The sequence below is a fragment of the Pan troglodytes genome, chromosome 2 (genome assembly GCF_028858775.2).
Source record: "Pan troglodytes isolate AG18354 chromosome 2, NHGRI_mPanTro3-v2.0_pri, whole genome shotgun sequence".
Taxonomy (NCBI): Eukaryota; Metazoa; Chordata; class Mammalia; order Primates; family Hominidae; genus Pan; species Pan troglodytes.
The window spans coordinates 115,574,955-115,602,344 of NC_086015.1; the positions used below are offsets into that span (position 1 = coordinate 115,574,955).

Genomic DNA, 27,390 nt, shown 5'->3' on the forward strand with positions numbered 1-27,390 from the left:
TGGTGACAAAATCTCTCAGCATTTGCTTGTCTGTAAAGGATTTTATTTCTCCTTTGCTTATGAAGCTTAGTTTGGCTGGATATCAAATTCTGGGTTGAAAATTCTTTTCTCTGAGAATGTTGAATATTGGCCCCCACTCTGTTCTGGCTTGTAGAATTTCTGCCGTGAGATCAGCTGTTAGTCTGATGGTCTTCCCTTTGTGGGTAACCCAACTTTTCTCTCTGGCTGCCCTTAACATTTTTTCTTTCATTTCAACTTTGGTGAATCTGACAATTATGTGTCTTGGAGTTGCTCTTCTCGAGGAGTATCTTTGTGGCGTTCTCTGTATTTCCTGAATTTGAATGTTGGCCTGCCTTGCTAGATTGAGGAAGTTCTCCTAGATAATATCCTGCAGAGTGTTTTCCAACTTGGTTCCATTCTCGCCGTCACTTTCAGGTATACCAATCAGACGTAGATTTGGTCTTTTCACATGGTCCCATATTTCTTGGAGACTTTGTTCATTTCTTTTTATTCTGTTTTCTCTAAACTTCTCTTCTCACTTCATTTCATTCATTTGATCTTCCATCACTGATACCCTTTCTTCCAGTTGATTGAATCAGCTACTGAAGCTTGTGCATTCATCACGTAGTTCTCGTGCCATGGTTTTCAGCTCCATCAGGTCCTTTAAGGACTTCTCTGCAATGGTTATTCTAGTTAGCCATTCGTCTAATCTTTTTTCAAGGTTTTTAACTTCTCTGCGATGGGTTCGAACTTCCTCCTTTAGCTTGGAGATGTTTGATCATCTGAAGCCTTCTTCTCTCAACTCGTCAAAGTCATTCTCTGTCCAGCTTTTTTCTGTTGCTGGTGAGGAGCTGCGTTCCTTTGGAGGAGGAGAGGTGCTCTGATTTTTAGAATTTTCAGTTTTTCTATTCTGTTTTTTCCCCATCTTTGTGGTTTTATCTACCTTTGGTCTTTGATGATGGTGATGTACAGATGGGATTTTGGTGTGGATGTCCTTTGTGTTTGTTGTTTTTCCTTCTAACAGGCAGGACCCTCAGCTGCAGGTCTGCTGGAGTTTGCTGGAGGTCCACTCCAGACCCTGTTTGCCTGGGTATCAGCAGCAGAGGCTGCAGAACAGCGAATATTGCTGAACAGGCAATGTTGCTGTCTGATTGTTCCTCTGGAGGTTTCCTCTCAGAGGGGTACCCAGCCATGTGAGGTGTCAATTTGCCCCTACTGGGGGGTGCCTCCCAGTTAGGCTATTCGGGGGTCAGGGACCCACTTGAGGAGGCAGTCTGTCTGTTCTCAGATCTCAAACTCCATGCTGGGAGAAACACTACTCTCTTCAAAGCTGTCAGATAGGGACATTTAAGCCTGCAGAGGTTTCTGCTGCCTTTTTTTCAGCTATGCCCTACCCCAGAGGTGGAGTCTACAGAGGCAGGCAGGCCTCCTTGAGCTGCAGTGGGCTCCACCCAGTTCGAGCTTCCTGGTGGCTTTGTTTACTTACTCAAGCCTCAGCAATGGTAGGCGCCCCTCCCCAGCCTCACTGCCACCTTGCAGTTTGATCTCAGACTGCTATGCTAGCAATGAGCTAGCTCCGTGGGTGTGGGACCTTCCGAGCCATGTGCAGGATATAATCTCCTGGTGTGCCGTTTGCTAAGACCATTGGAAAAGCACAGTATTAGGGTGGGAGTGACCCAATTTTCCAGGTGCCATCTGTCACAGCTTTGCTTGGCTATGAAAGGGAATTCCCTGACCCCTTGCGCTTCCTGCCTGAGGCGATGCCTCACCCTGGTTCAGCTCACACTGGGTGCACTTCACCCACTGTCCTGCACCCACTGTCTGACAAGCCCCAGTGAGATGAACCCAGTACCTCAGTTGGAAATGCAGAAATCACCCGTCTTCTGCATCACTCATGCTGGGAGCTGTACACTGGAGCTGTTCCTATTTGGCCATCTTGGAACCGTGCCCCCAAAACATATATTTTAAACATATATATTCAAAGGGGTTATGACTTCTACTTTGCCCCACAGTGATCATGAAGTTCCTTAACACTCCCCCTTACTACTTTGTTAAATAGAGTTATTAACATGACTTCTCTATCAATTACAAATATTAAAACTTGTGAATTAATATTTATGATCTGATTTATACTTCAGTATAATCAAATCTGCATTAAAGCAATAAAAAAGATATTACTTGCTTACCATGTATGGGTTTTCAAGTGTAATTGCTTTCTCAATCATGTTCCAATCAGCATTAGCAAGATCTTTGTCAAATTTAAGGGCAGAGGCTGCAGACTTGGTTAGCTCTTGAAAGTGTTGAAATGTGCAACAAACCGATTTATATTTTGTTGATGTGGCATCACGAAGACCTTTGATACAAACACACATTTGATAAATAGTAGAAACACCACAATTTTGATATGGGTTAGAAAGCTTACTTTTGTTTTTAACTTATTGTCACTAATCTTTAAATAAAATTTCAACATGAACTGTTTAATAATGGGAATACTAAAGAGTTAAACATTTTCTGCTTTCATATTTCTTCTCACAAAAGGTGAGGCATGTAATAGTAATAGCTAATGTTTATTGAGTGCTTACTATATTCTGCAAAAGTGCATTTCAGCACTTTGCATGCATTAAGTTTTTGGTTATTTGGCCACCTTTTGAGGTGAGTCCTTTTTCCCAGTTTGATATATGAGGAAACAAAGAAACAGAGGCATAATGGTTAGTTTCATTTGTCAATTTAACTGGGCCACAGGGTGCCCATATATTCAGTTAAACATTCTGGGTGTGTCTGTGAGTGTTTTTGGATGAGGGTGACATTTAAATTGGTAGACTGAGTAAAGTACATTGTCTTTCCCAATGTGGGTGGGCCTCATCCAATCTGTTGGAGGCCTCAATAAAACAAAAGTCTGAACAAGAGAGAATTTGTTGTCTCTGCCTTATGGTCTTTGAGCAGGGACTTCAGTCTTCTCCTACCTTCAGACTTTAGCTGGAACTTGTACCATTGGCTCTTGGTTCTCAGGCCTTTGGAATGCATACTTTGGGACTTAGCTTCCATAACCTTGTGAGCCAGTTAAGCACATATGATAAATTATCTGCATTATCTTTTAAGATTCCAATCTCTTGAGCTATCTTTTTGTTCTAGAACACATCCAGTTTCTAGCTTCCTAAGAAATTTAGCACCTGTTGTGTTTTCTGAAGATCATTACGTTAAGTGAAATAAGCCACACACAGAAAGACAAACATCACGTATTCTCACTTATTTGTGGGATCTAAAAATAAAAACAATTTAACTCATGGACATAGAGGGTAGAATGATGGTTAACAGAGGCTGAGAAAGGTGGTGGGGGGATGGGGGCAGGTGGGGATGGTTAATGGGCACAAAAATATAGAAAGAATAAATAAGACTTACTATTTGACAACACAATAAGGTGACTATAGTCAATAATACCTTTACATTTTAAGAATAATTTAAAGAGTCATATTTTAAATTTTAAACATTTTTAAAGTTTTACATTTTAAGAATAATTTAAAGAGCAATTGAATTGTTTGTAATTCAAAGGATAAATGCCTGAAGGGATGGATATCCTATTACCTATGATGTGCTTATTTCACTTTGCATGCCTGTACCAAAACATCTCGGGTACCCCACAAACATATACACCCACTATGTACCAACAAACATTTTAAAAATAAAAAAGAAGAAAATAGCCACAAAAAAGAGAAATATCTAGGAATAGAGCTAACGAAGGAGGTGAAAGATCTCTACAAGGAGAACTATAAAACACTGTGAAAGTAATCAGAGATGACACAAATAAATGGAAAAACATTCCATGCTCATGGATTGAAAGAATCAATATCATTAAAATGGCCACATTATCCAAAGCAATATGCAGATTCAACAAAATTTCTATTGAACTACTAATGTAATTTTTCACAGGATTAGAGAAAAACAGTTCTAAAATTTACATAGAACCAAAAGAGAGCCCAAATAGCCAATGCAGTCCTAAGCAAACAGAACGAAGCCAGAAGCATCACACTACTTGATTTCAAACTATACTACTAGTCTACAGTAACCAAAATAACATGGTATTGGTACAAAAACAGATACATAGCTCAATGGGACAGAATAGAGAACCCAAAAGAAAAGCTGCATGCTTACAGTCATCTGATGTTTGACAAAGCTGACAAAAACAGACAATGGGGGATGGATTCCCTGTTCAGTAAATGGTGCTGCGATAACTGGCTAGCTGTGTGCAGAACAATGAAACTGGACCTCTACCTTTCACTATATACAAAAATTTACTCAAGATGGATTAAATATTTAAATGTAAGACCTCAATTATAAAAGTCCTAGAAGAAAACCTAGGAAATAAATGTTTCCACACCAGCCTTGAGAAATAATTTTTGGCTAACTAAGTCCCCCCAAAAATTGTGACAAAACAAAAATTGACAAGCAACACCTAATTAAACTAGAGAGTTTCTGCAAAGCAAAAGAAACTATTAATAGAGTAAACAGACAACCTATAAAATGGGAGAATAGATTAGCAAACTATACATCTAACAAAGGTCTTATATCCAGAATCTACAAGGAACTTAAAGCAACAGGCAAAAAACAATCCCATTTAAAAATTGGCAAAGGTTAAGTGTCCATCAACAGACGAATGGATAAAGAAAATATACATATACACAATGGTATACCATTAAGCTATTAAAAAGAATGAGATCCTGTCATTTGCAACAGCATGGATGGAACTGGAGGTCATGTTAAGTGAAATAAGCCAGGCACAGAAAGAAAAACTTTGCATGTTCTCACTTATTTGTGGGAGCTAAAAATTAAAACAATAAAACTTACGGAGATAGAGAGTAGAATGATGATTAACCAGAGCCTGTGAAGAGTAGTGGGGAGGTAAGGGGAAATTTGGGTGGTTAATGCGTTCAAAAAATAGAAAGAATGAAAAAGATCTGGCATTTGATAGCATGATAGGGTGACTATAGTCAAGAATAATTAATTGTGCATTTAAAAATAACTAAAAGAGTACAATTGGATTGTTTGTAACACAAAGGATAAACACCTGAGGTGATGGATACTCCATTTACCCTAATTGATTATTACACATTCTATACCCGTATCAAAATATCTCATGCACCCCATAAATATATACAACTACTATGTATCCACAAAAATTAAAACAAAAAAAAATCTTAATGGGCAAAGAACATGAACAGACACTTCTCAAAAGAAGGCATACAAGTGGCCAACAAACACATGAAAAAATGCTCATCATCACTAATCATAAAAGAAATGCAAATCAAAATCACAATGAGATACCATCTCACACCAGTTAGAATGGTTATTATTAAAAAGTCAAAAAATAACAGATGCTGGCAAGGCTGTGGGGAAAAGGGAACACATATACTGTTGGTGAGAAAGGAGAATGTAAATTAGTTCAGCCACTGTGGAAAGCAGTTTGGAGATTTCTCAAATAACTATAAACAAAACTACCATTCAAGCTAGCCACCCCAAGATAGCCAAAGGAAAATATATCATTCTACAAAAAAGATACATTCACTTGTATGTTCATCACAGCATTATTCACAATAGCAAAGAGATGGAATCAACCTAAGTGTCCATCAGTGGTGGAATGGATAAAGAAAATGTGGTACAGATACACCATTGAATACTATGCAGCCATAAAAAAGAACAAGATTATGCCCTTTGCTGCAACATGGATAAAGCCAGAGGCCACTATCCTAAGTGAATTAATGCAGGAGCAGAAAATCCAATATCTTTTGTGGGAACTAAACATTGAGTACACATGAACATAGAGATGGGAATAGTGGACACCAGGGAGTACTAGAGTGGGGAAAGAGAAATGGGATGTGAGTTGAAAAGCTACCTTTTGGGTACTATGGTCACTACCTTGGTGATGAGATCTGTACCTCAAACCTCAGCATCACACAATATACCCATGTAACCAACCTGCACATGTCAAATAAAATTTGAAAAAAATTAGGCACCACTGACTTGTATGTATATCATTTATATGGATTCTTTTTTTTTTTTTTGAGACAGGGTCTTGCTCTCTTGCCCAGGGTGGAGTGCAGTGGTGTGATCTTGCCTCACTGCAGCATCAGCCTCCTGGGTTCCAGCGATCCTCCCCAATCAGCCTTCCTAATAGCTAGGACAACAGGTGTGCACTGCCACGCCTGGCTAATTTTTAAACTTTTTGTAGAGACGGGGGTCTCACTATGTTGCCTAGGCTGTATATGGATTCTTTCTTTATTATTAGCACTTCTTTACCATACTTAGAATGTTTTTCTCTTCACAGGAATAGTAACTGTTAGGGCTTACCTAGTATAGTAACTGCCACTGGCAAAATAAATCTATTGACAACAAGGGTTATTAGGCATACTAACACTCCATGAAATAATATCTAGAATTGAAAAAAATACAAAGTAAGTATTCATGACAATTTCATATAATATATCCTATATTTACCAATATAAATTAAGCTATTTTCCAATATAAATTAAGCTAGGTTGTACTGTGTTAATAGATGCTCATGGCAGGGGAGGAATTAATCTAAGATGAAAGCACTCTGGGTATTCTCTATCTTCCTGCATGTAATTCATCCATGTTTTGTTACCAAACCAAAATTAGGACACAAGTTTTGACAAGTAAATCAATACTTATACAGACATTGGGAAGGAATATTTATCTTTGAATTCCTGTTGCACTTCCTGGTAGCTGAGAATACACTTATACTTTATCAATCCTTATCCACTATACACACCTGGCTGTGCATGGCCACACCATTCTCTATTCAACATTACCAGCATATCTGCATCAGACAATTCTCCTCACCTGGGAAAGGAGAACAACTCAAGGCCCTTGATATGTTTTCTCCACCTCACACTTTGCCTCACTGGTACCCTTTCATTGTCAGGAAGAAGGAGTAATAAATGTCTTTGGTGCCACTTGATATCTTTATCTACTTGTATCTCAAGTCAGTCTTGATAGACAAATGAACTAACACTTTTCAATCTGAGGCTACACATTTTTGGGGATTTATGGAATTCCAACTTCCAGAATTTATGTTTCACCCTAGCTAGTCTTCTGTTCTATATCCACAGATGGAATTAGGGATAGAGCATGAAACCACACTAGAGGCTCCCAAAGTTGCACATTAGAATCATAAGGGAAACTTTAAGATATTGGTACCCAGGAGGTCCCCACTGAATATTCTGATCTAATTCGTCAAGGGTGCAGCCCAAGCATTGGTAATAAGGAAATCTGAGGTATAATGTACATACATTGAAATGTACTCAAGTACCATTTTGTCAGTTTTGACAGTGTATATCTACTCATATAACTCTCAATCCTATCAAGATGCAAAATATCTCACATCCCCAAAATTTCTCTAATGCTCCTTCCTAATCAGTCCTTCACCAATGAGACGCAGCTAGTATTTTGATTTCTACTTCTGTAGATAAGAATTGCCAATTCTAAAATCTTCATATAAATTAAATAGCATACGACATGTCTCACTGTGATTTTAATTTGCATTTCCTTAGAGTAGTAATGTTGAATACTTTTAACATGCATATTAGTACACATCTTTCTTTTTGAAGAAGTGTCTGTTCAAATATGTTGTATGTTTTTTTAAAAATTGGGTTACCATTGTATTTTCTTCAAAAAATTTTACAGTTTTTGATTTTATATTTAAGTCTATGGTCCATCTCAAATCAGTTTTAGGTATGGTGTGGGGTAAAAATAGAGTTTTTCTTTTTTTTTTTTCTGAGTGAATCCAGTAAGCACCATTTATTGAAAAAAATATTTTTTCTCTCATTGAACTGTTTCAGAATCTGTGTCAAAAACCAATTCACCATATATGTGAGTCTTTTTTGAATTCTTTATTATACTCCATCTTTTTTTATTCTTATGCCAGCATGCTACTGAATTACTGTATTTTTATAATAAGTCCTGATATCAGATAGTATAAGTCCTTAAATTTCGTTCTTCCTTTTCAAAATTATTAGGGCTATCCTCAGTCTTCTGTATTTCTATATGGAGTTTAGATTTTGGGTATCTCTTTCTAAAATCTTCTGGGATTGGAATTGCAATGAGTATAGTGACATCCTAATAATTCCAAGTCTTCAAATCCATGATTGGAATATATATTTTATGTAGGTTTTTAAAAATTTATCTCAACAATGCCATGTTGTTTTCAGTGCACAAGTCTTGCATATTTTGGAAAGAAGCCTCTAAGTTGGCTCTCAAAGGTATCCATCTCTTGATACTTAGTCATCTTTTTTTTTTTTTTTTGTAAGTCAGGTGTTCATTTATTAAATACAAGTTTTGGACAAACTCTGCCAGGCAAGTTTGACAAGAAGCAACCTTCCTGAAATGTTTCAAAATATGGTCATGTTGATCATGTTTTATTTCGAGCAATCTTTTTGTTCTTCATTTTCTGTTTCTAGGTTTATTTCCTGGTGAGCAATTAGAGCATGTGCATCATGTGCACATCTAATTAGAGCATGTGCATCACTCACATGACATCAAGAGTGCAGCATCAGCCTCTGGCTTGTAAAGGCACCCAGTAGGCTTATGTTCTGTACAATCGCTGCTTAGCAACCAGCATCAAGTAAAGTAATTAAGCTTTTGTAGAGTGTGATACCAAATAGCAACTGGCACCTTCACCTGCACCATTAAAAAACCTTTAAAGTTTCCTTCAGTTTTGAGATATCCATTAAAAACTATATTAAAAAAACAAAACCCAGACTGCTTGATAAAATGTACTTAAACAATTTTCCAAGTTTAGTATTAGCCTCTTGGTAAGTTATGAGCAATACGAGAGCTGAGTAAGAGTCGTCATTTTCCTATCATACTCCAGCAAAGCCAATAAATAAAACTAGGTATGTTAGAAAGTCTGCCCTACTAGATTTAGAGCTGCTTCTAAGTTCCAGACAAAACACCTTTTTAAGCTTGCAAGTGTATATACACACAGTGTTGTACCAAGATGATAACTTTTTAAAATCTAATTTTTTAGATGTCCTTAAATTACTTCACAGAAAGAAAAAAGGCACAGAGGACACTTGGTTTCCTCACCAGTAGTGGCCTTAAGCTACACACTTGCCTGTGCTAAGAGTTTAAAGATATTCAGCAGCATTAATGGCGCCATAGCCCTTCATAGAAAGTTTCAGGAAAAGAGCTTAAAAAACAGAAGAAAAGCTTGCCAAAAAGGCTTACAATCTGAAGGTTAAATGCAGAAGAATACAGACAGAGACTACAGGCAGCATCAAGGTTGTTAACCAGGAAGCTGCTGAGAATAGCTGCTTTCTGAGGTTTCTTCCCCATTTTCTTCCAGTTTTCTCCTGAAAACTCTGGTCTTTTCCCCTCTTGTTTTTAAAATGAAAACATCCTGTTAGATTGGGTTTGGAGGATAAATGCAAATAGGCAGAAGCTTATTTTATACAGAGTTCATTCTCAGAGAGGAAAAGGAGAATAATAAATATTGAATGAAGCTAATTTTAGAAAATAAGCAAATCCTGTCAACGCATGCTTTAGAGGCCCAGGGAGCACACTGAATGAATCTTACATTCTGGCATTTGCAAAAGTGTCCTCAACTTCCTTTTTCATTTATAAGCACAGCAATAGGCAACATCTATTTTATATCTAGGGTGGAAAGCCCTCTTAGATTTGAGGCTTTCCAGCTGATACCATCAAAAAAACATCAAGGACTGCTTATAGCAATTTGTGTTGAAATATAAAACTATTTTATTTGATCTTTCAACCATAGTTAATAACGTGCTCCAAATGAAGCAGTGACACCCATTTCTCAATCTTATCATTTTTCTTGTCACTTATGACATCTCTGGGCTTAGAAAGATGGTGATATAAAGACAACCCATAGGGGAGTGTCCCTACTCAGCATATTAAGCTGCACAATTGAGTAGTGAGCTCAAGCTCAACTTATGAAAGTGGCGTCCATCCACCTACTAACTACACCAGGCTAAGTGGATATTTAAAATGTCTTGTGGACAAGGTTGTGCTCAAATTCCTACTTTGTTAATTGAATGCCTAACTCTGTGATAGAAGCAGCTCTTAGAAGTCAGGTCACAAGCCCAAATATTAACCATATACATTTTATAATATCAGAATTTTGTCAAGAATGAGTATGTTAGCAAAAATGGCCACATACTGCATACATCTCACTCTGGAAGAGAAAATGTAAAGTGGTACTCAGTTTACTCTGAGTGTGTGTGTGTGTGTATCTCACACGCTGAAATATACTGTTGATATTAGACACTTAGTCATCTTAAATATGGACTAGACGTATTGACTCACTTCTAATAAATAGAATATGAAGAAGTAATGGGAAGTGACTTTCAAAATTAGGTTATAAAAAGACCGTGGCTTCTGTCTTGAGGGTTTGCTCTCTCTAGCTCTCTTGCTTATTCATTCTGAGAGAAGCCAGCTACCATATTGCAAGCTGACCTATGGAGAGGTCCAAATGACAAAGAGGCTTCTGGCCAAGAGTCAACAAGAAACTAAAGCCCTTAGTTCACTGCCTTCAAACAACTGAATCTTGTCAACAAAACCACACAATCAGCTTAGAAGCAGATTCTCTAGCCCCAGTTGAGCCTTTTGATGGCTGCACTCCCAATTTATGCTTAAATGCAAGTTTATGAGAGAAACAATCAGAGGCACTCAGTTAATTTATACTCATATTCTTGACTCACAGAAACTGAGATAATAAATGTTTCTTGTTTCAAGCCACTGAATTTTGGGACAATTTTTTTACATAGCCATAGATAATGATAACTGATACATATGTATTTCATTATTTTTGTTACTATGACATGTTTTTGATGCTATTATTATGTTCTTTATTTCATTTTTCTGTTAGTTGCTAGTATATAAAAATATAATTTAGTTTTGTATACTGAACATGAATTTCATGATTTTGCTAAATTCACTTATTAGTTCTACTGGTTATTTAGTATCTACCAGTTCGTGTGCCTTTTTTCTCCCTATTGCCTGAGGTAGGACATTGAGCATAATGTTCCACAAAAATGAAGAAAGCAGATATATTTGCCCTTATTTGAAACTTAGGGGAAAGTATTCAGTATTCAACCATTAAGTGTCACTTATCATTAAGTTTTTAAGTTTTTCTTTGTAAATAAATCCCCTCTATCAGATTAAAGTAGTTTTCTTCAAACTCTATTTCACAAAAAGTTTTCTAAGTATAAAATCATATCTTCTGCACACAAAGATAGTTTTACTTAATCTCTTCTTATTTGGGTGCCTTTTATTTCTTTCTCTTGCCTGATTGCTCTGGCTAGGACTCTCAGAACTGTGTTGAACAGGAATGGTGAAAATGGTCATCCTTGTTTTGTTCCAGCTCTCAAGGGGAATGCTTCCAGCTTTTGCTGATTCTGTATGATGTTGGTTGTGGGCTTGTCATAGAGGGCTCTTCTTATTTTGAGGTATCTTCCTTCAATGTCTAGATTTTTAAGGGTTTTGAACATGAAGTAATGTTGGATTTTATCAAAAGCCTTTTCTGCATCTATTGAAGTAATCACATGATTCTAGTTTTTAGTTTTGTTTATGTGATGAATCACATTTACTTATTTGTATGTATTGAATCTACCTGGCATCCAAAGGATAAAGCCTACTAGATCATGGGTAGATTAGCTTTTTGATTTGTTGCTGGATTGGGTATGTCAGTATTTTGTTGAGGATTTTTGCATCTATATTCTTCAAGGATATTGGCCCGAAGTTTTATTTTTCTGTTGTGTCTCTGCTATCTCTGCCAGGTTTTGGTATTAGGATGATGCTGGCCTCATAGTATAAGTTAGAGAGGAGTCTATTCTAAATTTTTTGAAATAGTTTTAGTAGAAGTGGTACCAGCTCTTTAAAGTACAATTCACCTATGAATTTGTTTGGGCTTTTTCTGGTTGGTAGGTTATTAGATGCAGAATCAATTTTGGAACTCGTTATTGGTCTGTTCAGGGTTTCAATTTATTCCTGGTTTAATCTTGGGAGTTTGTTGTTTCCAATAATTTATCTATTTCTTGTAGGTTTTCTAGTTTGTGTGCAGAGGTGTTCACAACATTTTCTGAGGGATTCTTATATTTCTGTGGGGTTGGTGGTAATGTCCTCTAAGTCATTTCTGATTGTGTTTATTTGGACAGTCTGTTTTATTCTTTATTAGTCTAGCTAGCAACCTATCAATCTTATTTATTGTTTCAAATAACCAACTTCTGGTTTCATCGATGTTTTCTGTGTTTTTTTTTAAATTATACTTTAAGTTTTAGGGTACATGTGCACAATGTGCAGGTTAGTTACATATGTATACATGTGACATGTTGGTGTGCTGCACCCATTAACTCGTCATTTAGCATTAGGTATATCTGCTAATGCTATCCCTCCCCTTCCCCTCACTGCACAACAGTCCCCAGTGTGTGATGTTCCCCTTCCTGTGTCCATGTGTTCTCATTGTTCAATTCCCACCTATGAGTGAGAACATGCGGTGTTTGGTTTTTTGTCCTTGCGATAGTTTGCTGAGAATGATGGTTTCCAGCTTCATCCATGTCCCTACAAAGGATGTGAACTCATCATTTTTATGGCTGCATAGTATTCCATGGTGTATATGTGCCACATTTTCTTAATCCAGTCTATCATTGTTGGACATTTGGGTTGGTTCCAAGTCTTTGCTATTGTGAATAGTGCCACAGTAAACATACGTGTGCATGTGTCTTTATAGCAGCATGTTTTATAATCCTTTGGGTATATACCCAGTAATGGGATGGCTGGGTCAAATGGTATTTCTAGTTCTAGATCCCTGAGGAATCGCCACACTGACTTCCACAATGGTTGAACTAGTTTACAGTCCCACCAATAGTGTAAAAGTGTTCCTATTTCTCCACATCCTCTCCAGCACCTGTTGTCTCTATGGTTTTTCACAACTCAAAAAAGAAGAATGTAGACATATAGATGGCCAACACACACGCGAAACATGTGAAAATCGCTATCACCAGAGAAGTGCAAGTCAAAACCACAATGAGATGCCACCTCACACCAGTCAGACTCGTTATTACTAAAAAGTCAAGAAATAACAGGTGCTGGCAAGTTTGCAGAGAAAAAGGGACAGTTATATACTGCTGGTGGAAATGTAAATTAAGGCAGCCACAGTGGAAAGCAGTTTGGTGACTTCTCAAAGAACTTGGAACTACCATTTGACCCAGCAATCCCATTATTGGGTATATATGTAAGAGAATATAAATTGTTCTACCATAAAGACATATGCATGTGTATGTTCATCACAGCACTATTCACAAGAGTAAATACATGAAATCAAGCAAAATGCCCATCAATTGTAGACTGGATAAAGAAAATGTGGTACAGATACACCATGGAATACTATGCAGTCATAAAAAGAACAAGATTGGGAAACTGACCAAGATGGCTGGCTAGAAGCAGCTAGTATGCACCTCTATCATGGAGAGAAATAGAAGGGGTGAGTAAACACAGCATTTTCAGCTGAAACATCCAGGTACACACATTGGGATTCATAAAGCAAAAAACTTGACCTATAGAGAACAAGGAAAATCAAGGCAGGATGACCACCCACCTAGGAGTGACACAGAGTCAGGGGAGCCTCCCCTACACAGGGAAGTGGTGTGTGAGTGACTGATTCCGGGCACCCATTCTTTTCCCATGGATCTTTGCAACCTTCAGGTCAGGAAATCCCCTCATGAACCGACTCCATCAGGGCCTTCAGTCTAACATGGAGTCTTAGCAGAGCAGCCATCCAAGCACACGTGGAGCCCTAGGTGCTTCAGATACTTGGGGTTCCCAGCAAAAGTGGCTGCAACTTCAGCAAAGTCAGAGATTAGACTCCCGAATGTACTCTAGGAAAGGAGGTGATCCAGGGGGCCTGAGTAGCAATGGTCTACAGGCATCACTCCCATGGCATCTCCTGGGATAAGACCCACTGCTTGAAACTTCAGTCATCCACCATTAGCAGCATTACACCTCCCTGAGACCAAGCTCTGAGAGGGAGGTGCAAGCCACCGTCTTTGCTGTTTCATAGCCTTAGCCATTGTTGCCTTTAGTGCAGCTGCCCTGTGGAAGAGTAGCCAGCTTGCTTTTTTACACAGGTCCATGATCCTGCTTCTCCTCTCTGGGTGGGTGAGTGAATGAGTGATTCTGGGTATCCATGCTTCTCCCATGGATCTTTGCAAGTCTTGGGTCAGCCCCCTGAATCATTTCCTTTCCTAGAGGTATGGACAGGGATCTAACCCCCAACCTTGCTCAAATTGCTGCCACTTTTGCTGGGAAGCCCAGGTATCTAAAGTGCCCAGGGCTCCATATGAGTGGCTGCTCTGCTAATATTCCACGTAGCTCTGCATGTCAGACTGCAGACTGGGCTCTCCAGTCACCCTAGCCAGTGTTTTCTGGGTTGCAGTGGTTCCCAGCCTCCCTGGGATGGAGGTCCCTGTGGGAGGGATGGGCCACCATCTTTGCTGTTACACAGTCTTAGCCATTGTTGCCTTTGAGCTCTAGGGATTCTGAGGTGACTAGGGACTGGAAAAGTCCCCCAGAACAATGCAGCTGCTCTATGGATAAACAGCCAGACTGCATTTTCACATGGGTCCCAGGTCCTAGTTCTCTTCACCAGGCAGAATTTCCTGACCACAGTCTACGACCACCCCCACAAGTGTTTTCTGGTCAGCAGCAGTTTCCAACCTTCCTGGGATGGGGCTACCAGAGGGAGAGGTAGGCCACCATCTTTGCTGTTTCTCAACTTAAGCATGGTGGCCTTTAGGCTTTGGAGAGTGTGAAGCAACTGGAGGTTCAAGCAGACCCCCAGAACAGCACAACTGCTCTATGAAAAAGCAGACAGAATGCCTTTTTATGCAGGTTCCTGATTTTGATCCTTCTCACTGGGTGGGACATCCTGATTGGTGTCTCCAGCCACCCCTGCTGGTGTTTTCTGGTCAGCAGCAATTTCAAAACTCTCTGGGATGGAGCTCTCAGAAGGTGGAGTAGACTGCCATCTTTGCTGTTTAGTAGCCTTAGCCATTGTTGCCTTCAGGCTTTAGAGAGTCCAAGGTGACCAGGGACTGGAGTGAACTGCCAGCAAAGCACTGCTGCCCTTGGGAAAATAGGTCAGACTGCTTTTTTAAGTGTGTCCATGATCCCATTCCTCCGCAGTAGGCAGGATCTACCAAGTGGAGACTCCAGCTACCTCCTGCTGGTGTGGTCAGGCTGGCAAAATGTCTGTACCTCCCTGGGTTGGAGTTCCCAAAGGGATGGGGAGGGGCAGGCCACCATTTTTCTGTTTCACAGCCATCACTAATGATACCTTCAGGTCCTGGAAAATCTGAGGAGACTAGGGACTGGAGATGACTGCCAGCATACCACAGCATCCTTATGAAAAAGTAACCAGACTGTTATGTGGGCCCTTAAACCTATGTCTCCTCACTAAGCTTGGGCCCACAGCACAGATCCTGCATTCTGGACAATTGCACTGAATGATTACTCACCTGCATCTCTCTGGGGTAGAGCCCCCAGCAGACAGGCAAAAGACCTTCATCCACAACCACTGCTAAGGTCCTTTCCACTGTTGCCGCCAAGTGGGGGAAGGCAACAGTGAGATCACACAAGAGCTGTGGTAGGCAGCCTTGAAGTGCCAATTTGTGATCTACAGCCAGCACTCAAGTAGGAAAGGAGCCCACATGTTCAGGGCATTGACAGAGAGCATGGCTGCAACTGTGAGGAAATGTAGGGGAGCCATGTGACCAAGCAAGAGCCCACCAACTGACCACAATACCTAACCACCACCTACTGGTTCACACCCCAATGTTTCAACACCAAAAATACCTCCTCACTTACATATCTGCCCTATGAAACCAAAGACAAGAAGTCATTTGCAAATAAAGACTCTGCACAAAGCTTTGGCCCAGTGAAAACATTCAGAAAAGAAGTCTACTGACTGCACTCAATCTGCACCACAGCTAAAGGGACACCCAAACACAGAGATGAGAAAGAACCAATGCAAGAACTCTGTCAACTCAAATGGCCAGAGTGTCTTATATCCTCCAAATGACCACACTAGTTCTCCAACATGGGTTCTTAACCAGGGTGAGTTGGCTGAGACAACAGAAATAGAATTCAGAATGTGGATAGTAATGAATATCATCAAGATTCAGAAGAATGGCAAAACCAATCCGAGGAAGCTAAGAATCACAATAAAATGATACACAGATCTGATCTGAGATAGCTGAAAAGCACACTACAAAAATTCCACAAGGTTATCGCCAGTATTAACAGCAGAATAAACCAAGATGAGGAAAGAATCTTGGAACTTGAAGGCTTGATCCATGAAATAAGACAGTCAGATAAAAATGAAAAAAGAATGAAAAAGTTTAAACAAAACTTCTGAAAAATATGGGATTATGTAAAGGGGTAAAACTACAAATTATTGGCATCCCTGCAAGGAATGAGGAGAAAGCAAACAACTTAAAACACATATTTCAGAAAATTGTTCATGAAACTTCTCCAAACTTGCTAGAGAGGCCAACAGTCAAATTCAGGAAATACAGAGAACCCTTGCAAGATTCTATACAAGAAGATCATCCCCAAGACACACAATCATCAGATTTTACAATGTCAAAATGAAGAAAAGAAAATTAAAGGCAGCTAGAGAGAAAGGGCAGGTCGCCTACAAAAGGAACTCCATCAGGCTAACAGTGGATCTCTCAGTAGAAATCCTACAAGCCAGAAGTGACTGGGGGCTTATATTCAACATTCTTAGACAAAAAATCTTCAACCAATAATTTCATATCCAGCCAAACTAAGCTTCCTAAGTGAACATGAAATAAAATTTTTTTTATTTCAGATAAGCAAATACTGAAGGAGTTGATTACCAACAGACTTGCCTTGCAAGAGATCTGGAAAGAAGCACTAAATATAGAAAGGAAAGATCACTGACAGCCAACACAAAAACACACATAAATACACAGACTAGTGACACAATAAAGCAACTATACAAACAAACTGATATAATAACCAGCTAACAACACAATGGCAAGATCAAATCCACACATATCAATAATAACCTTGACTATAAATGGGTTAAATGCCCCATTTAAAAGACAGAGAGCAGCAAGCTGGGTAAAGAACCAAGAGCCAATGGTGTGCTGTCTTTGAGAGACCCCTCTCATCTGCGGTGACACCCATAGGCTCAAAATAAAATATTTTCCAAGCAAATGGAAAACAAAAAAAAAGCAGGAGTTAAACAATCCTATTTGCAGACAAAACAGACTTAAAACAACAAAGTTTTTAAAAACACAAAGAAGGGCATTACACAATGGTAAAGGGTTCAATTCAATAAGAAGACCTAACTATACTAAATATTAATGCACCTAACAGAGGAGCACTGAGATTCATAAACCAAGTTCTTAGAGACCTACAAAGAGACTTATACTCCCACACAAGAATAGTGGGAGACTTTCACACTCCACGGACAGTAGCAAACGTATCATTAAGGCAGAAAATGAACAAAGATATTCAGGATCTGAACTCAGCATTGGACCAAATGGACCTTATGGACCTCTATAGAATTCTCCATCAAAAAACAACAGAATATACATTCTTCTCATCACCACATGGCAAAGAGTCTAAAATCAACCACACAATCAAACAAAACAATCCTCAGCAAATGCAATAGAAAAAAATCATACTGAACACACTCTGAGATCACAGCACAATAAAAACAGAAATTAAGGCTAAAAAACTACTCAAAACCATCCAATTATATGGAAATTAAACAATCTGCTTCTTAATGAGTTTTGGGTAAATAATAAAATAAAGGCAGAAATCAAGAAGTTCTTCAAAACTAATATGAACAAAAAGACAACATACCAGAATTTCTGGGACACAGCTAAGGCAATGTCAAGAGAGAAATTTATATCATGAAATGCCCAAATCAAAAAGAAAGATCTCAAGTTAACAACCTAAAATCACAACTAAAAGAACTAGAGGAGCAAGAGCAAACCAACCCCAAAGCTAACAGAAGATAAGAAATAACCAAAATCAGAGCTGAACCGAGGAGATCAAAACACACACAAAAAATCATTCAAAAGATCAATGGATGCGGTGGTTCTTTTTATTTTTGAAAAAATTAATAAGACAGATAAGCTTCTAGCTAGACTAATAAAGAAGAGAACATTAAAATAAGCCCAATTAAAAATGACAAAGTGTACGCTACCACTGACCCCACAAAAATACAAATAACCATCAGAGACTACTATGAACACCCCTATGCACACAAACTAGAAAACCTAGAAGAGATGGATAAGTTCCTAGACACATACATCTTTCCAAGCCTTAACCAGGAAGAAAGTGTTTCCCTGAACAGGCCAGTAATGAGTTCCCAAATTGAATCAGTAACAAATAGACCAACCAAAAAAAGCCATGGACCAGACAAATTCGCAGACTAATTCTACCAGCTACACAAAGAAGAGTTGGTACCATTTCTACTTAAACTATTCCAAAAAACGGAGGAGGAAAAACTCCTCCCCAAATCATTCTATGAGGCTAGCATCATCCTAATATCAAAACCTGGCAGAGAAACAACAAAAAAGAAAACTTAAGGCCAATATTCTTGATGAACATTGATGCAAAAATCCTCAACAAAATACTAATAAACCAAAATCCAGCAGCACATGGAAAAGCTAAGCCACCACAATCAAGTAGGCTTGATTGGGATGCAAGGTTGATTCAATATATGCAAATAAATAAATGTGATTGATCAGAAGTTAAGACAAACTATATGATGATCTCCCTAGATGTAGAAAAGACTCTGATAAAATTCAACATCTCTTCCTGTTAAAAACTCTCAATCTACTAGGTATCGAAGGACGATACCTCAAAATAATAAGAGCCCTTTATGACAAACCCACAGCCAATATCATACTGAGTAGGCAAAGGCTAGATGCATTCTTCTTGAATACTGGCACAAGACAAGGATGCCCTCTCTCACCAGTCCTACTCATTATAGTACTGGAAGTCCTGGCCAGGTCAATCAGGCAAGAGAAAGAAATAAAGTGCATCCAAATAGGAAAAGAAGTCAAATTATCCTTATTTGCAGATGACATGATTCTGTATCTAGAAAACCACATTGTTGGCCCAAATCTCCATCAACTGGTAAACAGCTTTAGCAAAATTTCAGGATACAAAATCATCATACAAAATTCATCAGCATTCTTATGCACCACCACCAGCCAAGCCAAGAGCCAAATCAAGAATTCAATCCCATTCATAATTGCCCAAATAATACCTAAGAATATAGCTAACCAGTGAGGTAAAAAATCTCTAAAATGAGAATTACAAAATTCTGCCCAATGAAATCAGAGATGACACAAATGAATGGAAAATAATCCATGTTCACGGATAGGAAGAATCAATATCATTAAAATGGACATACTGCCCCAAAGAATTTACAAATTGAATGCTATTCTTATCAAACTAACAATGACATTCACAGAACTAGAAAAATCTATTTTAAAATTCATATGGAACCAAAAAGAGCCCAAATAGCCAGGGTAATACTAAGCAGAAAGAACAAAGTTGGAGGCATCACATTACCTGACTTCAAAATGTCCAACAGGGCTACAGTAATCAAAACTGCATGGGTACTGGTACAAAAACAGACATTTATACCAACAGAGTAGAAGAGAGGGCCCAGAAATAAGGCTGCACACCTACAACCATCTTATCTTGGACAAGGCTGTCAAAAAGAAGCAAGAGGGAAAGGACTCCCTATTCAATAAATGGTTTTGGGATAACTAGCTAGCCATATACAGAAGGTAGAAACTGGACCCCTTCCTTACACTACATAAGAAAATCAACTCAAGATAGATTAAAGACTTAAGTGTAAGACTCAAAGCTATAAAAACTCTGGAAGACGACCTAGGCAATACCATGCTGGACATAGATAATGGCAAAGATTTCATGACAAAGATGCCAAAAGCAATCACAACAAAAGCAAAACTTGATAAAATTGATCTAATTAAACGTAAGAGTTTCTGCACAGCAAAAGAAACTATCAACAGAGTAAATATAAAACCTATAGAATGGGAGAAAATATTTGCCAACTATGCATCTGACAAAGGTCTAATATCCAGCATTTATAAGGAACTTAAACAAATTTACAAGAAAACAACCCCATTAAAAGTAGGTAAAGGACATGAGCAGACAGTTTTCAAAAGAAGACATACATGCAGCTAACAAGCATATTTTAAAAAACTCAGTATCATTGATCATTAGAGTAATGCAAATCAAAACCATTATGAGATACCATCTCACACCAGTCAGAATAGCTATTATTAAAAAGTCAAAAAATAACAAATGCTGGCGAGGTTGCAGAGAAAACTGAACACTTATACAGTTAGTAGGAGTGTAAGGTAGTTCAATCATTGTGGAAAGCAGTGTGGCAATTCTTCAAAGAGCTAAAATCAGAATTACCATTTGACCCAGCAATCCCATTCCTGTGTATATGCCCAAAAGAATATAAATTGTTCTACCATAAAGACACATGCATGCCTATGCTCATTGCAGCACTATTCACAAATAGCAAAGATATAGAATTAACCTAAATGCCCACCATGGCAGATTGGATAAAGAAAATGTACATATACACCACAGAATATGTATTAGTCCAGTCTCACATTGCTATCAAGAACTACCTGAGATTTGGGTGGGCTTTTTGTTTGTTTGTTTGTTTGTTTGAGATTTTTGTTTTTGTTTTTGTTTTTGAGATGGAGTCTCACTCTGTCGCCCAGGCTGGAGTGCAACAGTGCAATCTCGGCTCACGGCAACCTCCACCTTTAGGGTTCAAGAGATTCTCATGTCTCAGTCTCCTGAGTATCTGGGACTACAGGTGTGCACCACCACACAGGCTATTTGTATTTTTATTTTTAGTTTTACAGGTATTTGTATTTTTAGTAGAGACAGGGTTTCATCATGTTGGCTGGGCTGGTCTCAAACTCCTGACCTCAAGTGATCCACCCACTTCAGCCTCCTAAAGTGCTGAGATTACAGGCATGAGCCACCATACCCGGCCAGACTGGGTAATTTATAAAGAAGAAAGGTTTAATTGGCTCATGATTCTGCAGGGTGTACAGGAAGCATGGCTGGGGAGGACTCAGGAAACTTACAATCACGGCAGAAGGCAAAGGGGAAAAGCAGGCAAAATCTTCACATGGCAGAGCAGGAGAGAGAGAGAGTCAAAGGGGAAGTGCTACACATTTTTAAACAACCAGATCTCATGAGAACTCACTCACTATCATGAGAACAGTAAGGGGGAAATCCACCTCCATGATCCAGTCACCAGGTCCCTCCCCTAACATTGGGAATTACAATTCAACATGAGATTTGGGTGGGGACACAGAGCCAAACCACATCACAATATTATGCAGCCACAGAAAAGAATGAGATCATGTCCGGCAGGAAAATGGACAGAGCTGGAGGCCATTATCTTTAGTAAACTAACGCAGGAACAGAAAACCAAATACTGCATGTTCTTACTTATAAGTGGGAGCTAAATGATGAGAACATATGGACACAAAGAAGGGAACAACAGATAGTGGGGACTACTTGAAGGTGGAGGATGGGAGAAGGGAGAGGATTGGAAAAAAAATAACTGTTGGGAACTAGGCTTGGTACCTGGGTGATAAAATATTCTGTACAACAAACCACTGTGACATGAGTTTACCTATCTAAAAAAAAAAAAAAAAAAAAAAGGAAAAACATAAACCAAGACCATGTCCTCGTGTCCTTTGCAGCAACATGGATGGAGGTGGAGATCATTATCTTAAGTGAACTAACACAAGAACAGAAAGCCAAATACCATGTATCACACTTATAAGTGGGAGCTAAACATTGAGTACACATGGACACAAGGAAGAAAACAACAGACACTGGGCTTACTTGAGGGTGGAGGTTGGGAGGAAGGTGAGAATGGAAAAAATATCTATCGGGTACTATGTTTATTTCCTGGGTGAAATGATCTGTACACCAAACTTCCATGCCATGCAATTTACCCATATAACAAACCTGCACATGTATCCCTGAACCTAAAATAAAGTTTTACAAAAAGAAAAAGTAGACATTTTTACATTGTTCCAAATCTTAAAGGGAAAACAGTCTTTCACTATTAATTATGTTGTTACCTACAGACTTTTTACAGATGTTCTCTATCAACATTAGAAAATTCCCTTCTATTCTTATGTTTTGAAGTTTTTATCATGAATGGATTTTACATTTTGTAAAATGCTTTTTCTGCATCAATTGATATAATTTCCATAAATATCAATTGGATCCTATTTGTCGATGATGATTTCAATTCTTTCATATCTTTGCTGATTTTCTGTCTAGTTGTTCTATAATTTGTTGAGTTATATAGAGGAGTATTAAAGTGTCCAATTATAATTTATCTATTTCTCCCTTTAGGTTTATCAGTTTTTGCTTCATATATTTTCTCACTCTTTTAGAACATATCAACTTAGAACTCATTTTTTTTCTTCTGCACAGTCCAATCTGCCATGAAGCTCATAACGAAAATTTTTAGTTTGGATATTTCTTATTTCTAGAATTTTTCTTTAGATTGTTTTATGGTTTCAATTCTTCACTGAAATATTCCATATCTTCATTTCCTATGTCCATTTTTTTCTTTAGATTCTTGAGTATATTTTTTTAAGTTTTGCTGGTTCCAACATCTGTGTCACCTTTGGGTCGTTTCTATTGAATAATTTTTTCCCTTAGTAATAGACCACATTTTCCTGCTTCTTCACATGCATAGTAATATTAGATTTTAGGCTACATGTTGTGGATGTCACATTCTTGAGAGTCTTGATTACATTGTCTTCTTGTAAAGAGTTTCCGAGTTTTGTGTCAGGCAGTTAATTTGCTGGCAGGTCACATTATCCTACTAAGGTATGATTCTAGTCTTTCTTCAAATGGGTCTAAAATACACATTTCTTTAGGGCATAATTCTTATTTCTAAGACATGGTCTTTCTGGATTCACAACTTAACCTATGTGGTTTTCAGTGAGGTTTATACACCATGGCTAGTCAGAACTCAAGTATCTGCCAGAGCTGTGTGGCCTTTACAATATCCATTCAGCCAAAAGCTCCCAAGCAGCTCTTTTCTGCTGCTCCTCCTGCAAAATCTCTGCTTGTTTTGATTAGTATTGAAGTAATGATCCAAGGAAATTTAAATTTCTGGTGCTCCTTTTTCTACACAATTCTTCCCTCCATGATACCCTGCCTCCCCAAATTCTAGCTACTTAAGTAGCCCTAAACTCTCATATAGGTATTTTCTGCCCAGTAAGTTTACTGCATCCTGTTTGGCCTTCACTTCTCTCTGCAACATTTTTGAAGAAAGATCAGAGTGAATGTGAACTCTCCTTATGTGTTCCATTTCTCTGAAGGATCTAACCAGGCAATGCCCCTTATCCAATACCCCAAATCAGTTGCTTCATATATTTTAAACATTTTTGTAGTTGTTTACTATGGAAAGTAAGTCTGATATCCACTATTCATCATAATAAAGACTAGAATTCCACAGACATTGATATTTTTCAAAAAGTTCCTAAATCAATCTAAAGTGCATTGCATTCTAGGTAAAAGACCACTCAATTAGTTAAATAGTTTAAAATTAATAAGAGCTAACACATATAACAGGCTAATAATACAATATACGAGGCTTATTTAATCTTCACTGCAATTTTGTGAGGTAATTACCAATACTGTACAGTTACACAGATGGGAATCTAGGGCACTGTGACTTTCCCAATATAACATAACTTATGAGTAGTAGAGACAGAATTAAAAAGGCAATATGTCTTTGATGTTAGTATTTTTAACCCTTTACTGTAATGCCTCTGGGTAAGTATTAACTGTAGGGTTCAGCTAGATTAAATTGAGAAAAGGAGTTCTACTTTCTTCTCAAGGAGTTACTTCTAGTGAGGATATTTACTAAATGATTTTACTTACTAAAATTTTATTTTAAAACACTACTGCAAAGTATATCATCACTTATAATTTCATCATCAGAGCTTGTATTTATTGTGCAATTGCTATATGCTAAACAATGTGCCAAAGTGTTTTATGTACATTTTTTGTTTCTCATAATAATGCTTTGTGAAAGTAGTGTGCTAGGCTGGCTCTTACTAGCTCATGAGAGCTAATCGTTCAATTTCAGGAAGTTTATGAGCTGACTGATGTTCTGTTGGTGGAAGTGATTACACAACAGAAATGGGCAAATACTACAAATTAGGGCTTCCTCTCACCTCAACACTTAAGTTACTTGTTAAATATTTACCAGCAAACCATTGATACTATTGAGTCTGTTTTGGAGTAAGGAAACTGATACTTGAGGTGAGGTGGAAATTAAAAACTTGCTGATGTCCACGCAGCAAATAGCAGCTAAGCTGAAAATTTCAGAACCTAGATCTGTGCACAAGGTTAGCCGTCACACTGATCAGGTGTATGGTGATGACACTGATCTTGAATATTTGGGCATGTAGAAATAGATAGAAGGGAGAGGTCATGCAATATCAGATAATTTTGATTTTAAAGGCAGTTTAAAGATTAGTTTTTTAAATATTTGGACTGAATATTATTTAAGTAGACACATAATGATTATCTTGCCACTTCTCTTTTTACATTTGGAATTTTTGTTAAAAAAAAAAAACCCAGATGATAAAAGCATCAGATGCTCTGTGATATCTGCACAGAAATTTTCTTACAGAGATCCTTGTAATTATCTTGCCCAGACACATGGTAGAAGGAGAATTATGCCCTGTATTTTCTGCTAAGCAGAGTTTGAGGGTACTGTTTAGAGTGTTTTACCTGACAATTAAAATGTTTTGGCTCATAGCATTACTAAATGAGCCTCAGAAAGTTACAGAAGGTAATAGGGCCAATCATAAGAAAGTTTTCACTTCTCTTGAGTGCAATAAATAATTAAAACATTATTGAGTGCACCTTTTATACCAGGTACTATTTTAAATGATTGATAAGTTTTAATTACTTTGATCTTTGTAATAAACCTATTTCAGGGGAGAAGGAAAGTTGCCAGTTGTTCCTCCTCTCCCCGATCTTGCCATCATAGCTAAATCACTCCTACATCCCAAGTGAAGTTGAGCTACCTCACTACAAAAAATATATCTTTTAAATACACAGTAATAGTTTTATACAATATTCAGATAAGAAAATACAGCTTTCTTTACTTGAGATTTTTCTTTGTCAGATCCAAAATAAAGATCAGAGTAGGCAAGCAGAAGGGCCATGTTTATATTAGGCATCCCTTTCATTTCACTACAGACCATTATGAATACCCAGCGCCAACTGAACTCATGACCAACTCGAGACAAAACAGGGCTCATTAAAAGAAGGGTCAGAAATCTAAAAGACAAAACAATTTTTACAAAGTTATTCTTTCTTATGAGTTTCTGTCCATTTCATGCTACTCTATTCTAATGTACTCCCTGTAGAATTCCTAACTCTCAAACAAATGAGACATCTTTCACACACTGTTGACATGACACCAAAGAAAGGCAGCAGGTATTCCATAGAGAGACATGCCAAGAGAATGGTATTATTCTTTCTTTCTTTCTACTAGGTGAGTAGCATAGTAACTTTACATCATCCTTGAGTGGTGCTCCTTCAGGAGGAAAAAGAAAAGTTCGAGATGTGTTGTACATAAATTCTGAATCCCCACCCCAAATAAAAACAAATTTAATGAATAAGAAGTGAGAAAATGTTCTCTGTTTCTTTTTGTTTATAGATTTTAATCTTGCTTAATTGGTCCAATATTGGCCAGATTTTTTTTTCCTTCAGTCATATATCATTCCTATGTTTTACACTAATTTTATCTGATAATTTGGGAAGTAATTTTATTTTACTTGGCACTAGATGCCTTGACTTCAGCAATTCAACTAGATGGAAGTAGAATGTTAATCATTTGAGTAATGGAGATTAAAGAACTATGAGACTCTAGTTATGGTGGTTTTTCTCACTCTGTGCTATCTCCTTTTCAGCTACATAAACAGACTTTTTCTACCTCTTAACAGTGGAAAAAGAAACTACAAAAATTATTCAAGAAAAAAAGATGTTTACAAAGAGGGCTTCCCTATGATATTTAAAAAGCAATTTCTAACTATAGTTTTTAATTAATAGAAAATTGTTTGTTATATAATATTGAGCAAAAACAAGATTTTTATTTATAATAGGTACTTAACTTCATGAAATGTCATTACAAAAACATTGGACAAAATATGTCAAATGTTAATTGAGTTTTTTTCTAATTAAAAAAACTTACAGAGTTTGCATTGCTTTGAAATTTAGTTAAAAGCCAAAAAAAATTACAAAGCATTTATTTGCTGATGATCCTTGGAAAGTTTGAGTCAATTTTTCAATCTAAGGTAGGAAATCTTTGTGTTATTTAAAAGATGACCTTCAAACTTACTCAATTATCTATAAATAGAAAAATTTTAATGATGTTCTTACCTTAAAACAATCAGTGTGAAGTAGATATTTAATGAATGGTATATATCAACAAATTCTATATACAAATATGTATGTGCAGGAATTAGAAGTCCAAAGAAAGTAAACACCATGAGAAAAGCAATACGTGATAGAAAAGTCCAGAATCTGCATTATTCAGAAAAAAATAAAAATATTTATAATTAATCAATTTGACATCTTTATTACAAGGTTTATCTATGTGAATCGTTGTGCTAATGGTTACCAAAAAATGAATAAAACATTTACAAACAACTTTGACTTGTAGCTGAAAATGATGAAAAGTTATTAAAGTATTTTACACAAAAGAAATGACCTGGATAAAGAGGAATTGAAAATATGAGATGGGTGAAGGTCAGTAAAAGATCATAGAATCAATAAATTTTAGTCTCAGTATGGTTGCAGAATTGTGAGAATTTAGGTACTAGAGGGCATATAGTGAAAAGATGGGAGATGGTACACCTTCTATGTTAAAGAGTTAACATGGACCTATTACAGGTTGTTTTGAGATGTTAGTAGCATTTAACACTATTGTCTTAGATTTTCACTATCTTCAAGAGTAGAAGTTGGTACATACCATATTTTAGATAGTAAGATGCTTGCAATTGAGTTTATGAAGTAGTTACTTGTACAACTATGGGAGTGGGTGGTTAAAGAGGAGTGGTGGACATACTTATACAAGGAGAGAAGATCCAGGAATTGAAAGATGAGGGAGTAGAAGGATTAACTGTATGAATATTGACATCACTAAGAATGGTGATAGAGTAATATTGGAGAGTCACAGTGAGACAGGAACTA

At 37.5% G+C, this 27,390-nt stretch overlaps 1 protein-coding gene across 1 annotated transcript in view; it reads right to left on the reverse strand.

Moving 5' to 3' along the window:
• SLC9C1 (solute carrier family 9 member C1) overlaps positions 1–27,390 on the reverse strand; it is a 137,972-nt gene that overhangs the window by 88,859 nt on the left and 21,723 nt on the right. Inside the window, 4 exon segments of the mRNA XM_016941634.2 lie at positions 2,187–2,353; positions 6,343–6,424; positions 25,299–25,473; positions 26,578–26,721. Of these exon segments, the coding sequence (XP_016797123.1) occupies positions 2,187–2,353; positions 6,343–6,424; positions 25,299–25,473; positions 26,578–26,721 (568 nt within the window).